The following is a 3,724-nucleotide window of genomic DNA, read 5'->3' as shown; positions in this document are numbered from 1 at the left end:
GATCCCCCACAAATCCACCCCAAGATTCCTGGAATTAAAAGATACACCAGTTGCAAGCGGCAGGAGAGGCGATTGTACAAACACGGCATGATAACAAGGAAACCAGCGGTAAGCTTTACCCACCAGTTTACGTTTACAGATGTTAGCGAATAAATACTGGGGCAGCGCAATCCTTTTACACACAAGAAAAATGTCTTCACAATGGACGCCGCCATTATGCTTTTAGAAATGGATTGAGCTGGTGTCTATGACTGGTGTATTCCTGTCCGCTTGGTGTCACTGATCGCTGTCAGATACCGCAAGGGCTCCAGTACTTCAGATGGCTCCATGTGTGAAGGTCCGCACACTCACTCCACCAGACGTTACAGTCCTTCCAGAAAGTGGCATCATGAAGGCATTCACATCACTCTGGGTTCTGCTGCTCTACTCAATGTTGTCATAGACCCTCATCACGTCTGTTTGATTGTGGATTAACTCTAGGAGTTGCGATGCCAGCTCCATGTCAGCGTCTGAGAGTCTCACAGTGAGGTTCGGGAGGAACTCTGGTCCCGAGGTGAGCGGCACCAGACCCAAAGAGACTAAACTGGAGCGAATGTCACGCAAAGACGACACATCACAGATATACTGGGGGGGGGGAAAGAGAATAGAAGAAGAAACGAAGGAATGAATGGTCCGATGAAAAACGTTAATCAGGAACTGCTCGTTTCATTAAACAGGAACTTCTCCTGCTTTCCCCTGTGTATGGAACACGTTTATACTGTTAGTTGGGTAACTAGAAATCTGCGATAAGTAGATTTTTGGTTGGTGAAGCAGAGCATCTCCTTTGGTCCCTGCTCCCCCAGTGTGACGTACAAGCAGTAAATCCTGTGTAACTTTTTCTGGCCTGACAGAACGCTGCCACAAACAAACGCGATGCCATTCGCAGCATAGATACTTACGCGATTCTGCTGCACAATGCACGGCACATGACAACATTGGTACCAATTTTCCTATCTCCAAGAGAGGATGACTATCCTCACAACTAGCAGAGGATTAGAGGGAGGTGACCACTCACGTCAAACAGGGGAATACATAATAAAGACTCAGACAGAATAGAGACTTTTGTGACAAGTATATTTTCCCATTAAAACCATAGGATATTAACCAAATGATGAACAAGGGGCGTTCCCCTTTAAAACAATCGGAGACGGCATTATAGGTCTGGGTTTGATGCAAATCCAACCTCGCTCGCTCCTTTCACACCAAGTACATTTCTCCCGTCCTAATATCTCTCACCTTGTACACGTCCCTCTCTTCTTCATCTTGTGTTTCCTGCACATCCTCAGCTCCTGCTTCTATAGCCAGTTCGAGCGCCCGTTCCAGCTGCACGGCGTTCCCCTCGCCGTCATTAGTTTGCACCGTCACAACCCCCTTCTTATCAAAACAGTGCCGGGCTCCGTCGCACATTGATCCCCTGAAATGGCAGAAAACAAACGTATAATTCTGTTAACCTGCTCCTCACCAGCGAACATGAATTAAAGCAAAAATAGAAACTTTCTGAACATGACCCTAGAAAGAAGGGACAGCGAAACATTACCCACCAGTGTATGGAGTCGACTTGTGATTTTGTTTTCAATCAGAGTCATATAAATAGTCCACAGCTTGGAGAGACTAATAATATATCCTAATAATAGTAGGAATAACCCTAAGGTCACTTACCCATTCCTTGCCATGATAAGTTTGAGTTCTGCGTATGACCGCTTGTTGTTGTCTGTAAGAGCCTCAATGAGCAGCGAGGAGCCACCAGGTCCTCTCCCCTCATACAGTGCGTACGACGTGGGCTTCGACTTATCCTAGAAGAGAAAACTCATAATCACACGACAAGCGCCATACATCAAACCCTAGCAGCTCTTCACCGAGAACACAGAACAAATCCAATGTATCTATTCCATTGGTGTCTCTTTTATAGTCCAACATCAAGCTTAACATGTTTACGGTGAATTGTAGAAGCAGAAGTGTAGGGTCGACGGCAAAAACTCACCGCCCCTTTGACGGCATTGTCGATGGAACTCTTTGGCATGTTTCGTTGCCGACATTGCTCGATCAGCTGCGCCAAATTGACATTCAGGTCCGGGCTCGGTCCTCCTTCTGCAAGAAAAGAACTATGTTAGCCATAAGTGAACTAAGCAAATACATTCAGAAGGTACATATACTATCTTGGTTTATAAAAAGCTGGACTCCTCAAGCATCGGTATAAGAAATCAGCTCAGTGCTAGAAGAGAGAGGGTCCTCAACTCACGCTGTATATGTGAACTACCCCATCTTTAGATTGTACAGCACCGTGTAGTATGTTAGCACTTCATAAAGGATAATAATAATAATTGTTAAAATCAATCATGTTTGTAACTAAAACATATCGCACTGTTCAATACCAAACCCCTCCTAGAAAGAATTTTCTCTTTAATAACGTCAAATTTTGTATTATTTATATACATATATTTGCAAGGCTCTATAATTGTCGCATGACAAACAGACTCTTATAGGTAGTTGTTGCCATGGATGCTTCTTATGATGCTTAAACCCTCAGATGAAACAAAAACAACTGTTAAGGTTTATTTGCTTGTAATATTTGATAGAGCGATTCATGTTTGTGGAACAGCACCTCAAAACGGTGGCCCTAGCTTGGCACTTGCCACCAGCTGGCTCGCCCACCTTCACTCAGGGGTCATCCTATGACTTGGACTAATATGACTATTATACTTGGAAACGTCATGTGTTTTACATGTATGTGTTTTACATGCATTTATGCAGCTGCTGGTTTAAGTCACGCAACCACCTGCTCTTACCTTTGACGGCCACTTTGATCATCACGGCCAGTTTGGCAAATAGCCGCCCCCGCGCCTCATCCTTGGGACCTTTTATATGCTTCACCTTGGACCACTTATTGTGCCCAGCAGAGGAAACCGGGGAACTGTGGAAATCTGAGCCTGGGGAGTATAAACCCAGGTGGGCCCAGATCTCCAGGGGTTCCTGACATCCAACTGAAGCCCTCCAGAGATGTTTTCTGGATAGGCAGAACATCCTGTTTAAAGCCATTGTCACCCTTTCAGCATGGCAGAATCCACACCTATGGGTAAAGGGTTAAAGGGTGTTAAAGGGCATAACGTGTGTGTCTCCCCCTGTAGGGTGTCAGTAAGACTATTCACTGAGTATTGGCTGCCACATACCCCTATAGGCTTCGTATAGTAAACTATACCGGCACTTTAACTCATGCACACGTACTTCCCTACATACCACACGAGCTTCCTCACCAAGGTGGCCCTTTACTTCCGGTACACGGGGCACGCCCACTTCACCATGAGCCCCTGTGTCGTTTCTAATAGAGGTGAAGGAGATAAAGGCGGAGCCTGTTTGCTCGCTCCTTTTTCCCCCAGCGCGCGCCAGGGATACACAGTAGTGATGTCCGGATCATGAACGAATCGTTCATTTGATCCGGTTCTTTTTAGTGATCCGGATGAGTCGGTTCACTAGACTGAACGATTCGTTTGTAGCGGTTCAGTCTGTGAATCATCATGCAGCTGTAACCTGATCCTAGAGCTGTGAGTCATCTGCAGAGCACTCTGGGGTCAGGTTACAGCTCATTAATTCTCACAGGAACGATGACTCATAGAGTCAGAGATTCGTTCAAAGAGTCGAATGATCCGAAGAGTCGAATGAACCGAAGAGTCGAATGAACCGAAGAGTC

General features: G+C 45.7%; 1 protein-coding gene across 1 annotated transcript; it reads right to left on the bottom strand.

Moving 5' to 3' along the window:
• Positions 1-423: 423 nt before the first annotated feature.
• LOC149280976 (translational activator of cytochrome c oxidase 1-like) lies at positions 424-3,075 on the bottom strand. The gene is made up of 5 exons (XM_089499930.1): positions 2,826-3,075; positions 2,021-2,127; positions 1,699-1,832; positions 1,276-1,453; positions 424-624 (listed from the first exon to the last, which is right to left on the bottom strand). The coding sequence occupies exons 1-5, from the start codon at positions 3,073-3,075 to the stop codon at positions 424-426; spliced, it is 870 nt and encodes a 289-aa protein (XP_089356056.1).
• Positions 3,076-3,724: the final 649 nt, after the last annotated feature.

Source organism: Sceloporus occidentalis, unplaced genomic scaffold, assembly GCF_023333645.1.
Source record: "Sceloporus occidentalis isolate IW3139 unplaced genomic scaffold, rSceOcc1.0.p SCAF_143, whole genome shotgun sequence".
NCBI lineage: Eukaryota > Metazoa > Chordata > Lepidosauria > Squamata > Phrynosomatidae > Sceloporus > Sceloporus occidentalis.
The sequence above is the reverse complement of the archived record's forward strand: the minus strand, read 5'-3'. Positions and strand labels throughout refer to the sequence as shown.

Excerpts from the sequence above, each read along its gene's own strand:
- LOC149280976 (XM_089499930.1), bottom strand. The coding sequence starts at position 3,075 with ATGGCTTTAAACAGGATGTTCTGCCTATCCAGAAAACATCTCTGGAGG. Across the intron at positions 1,833-2,020 it reads ACAATGCCGTCAAAGGGGCG|GATAAGTCGAAGCCCACGTC; the intron begins GTGAGTTTTTGC and ends TTTCTCTTCTAG. Across the intron at positions 1,454-1,698 it reads CTTATCATGGCAAGGAATGG|GGGATCAATGTGCGACGGAG; the intron begins GTAAGTGACCTT and ends CTGCCATTTCAG.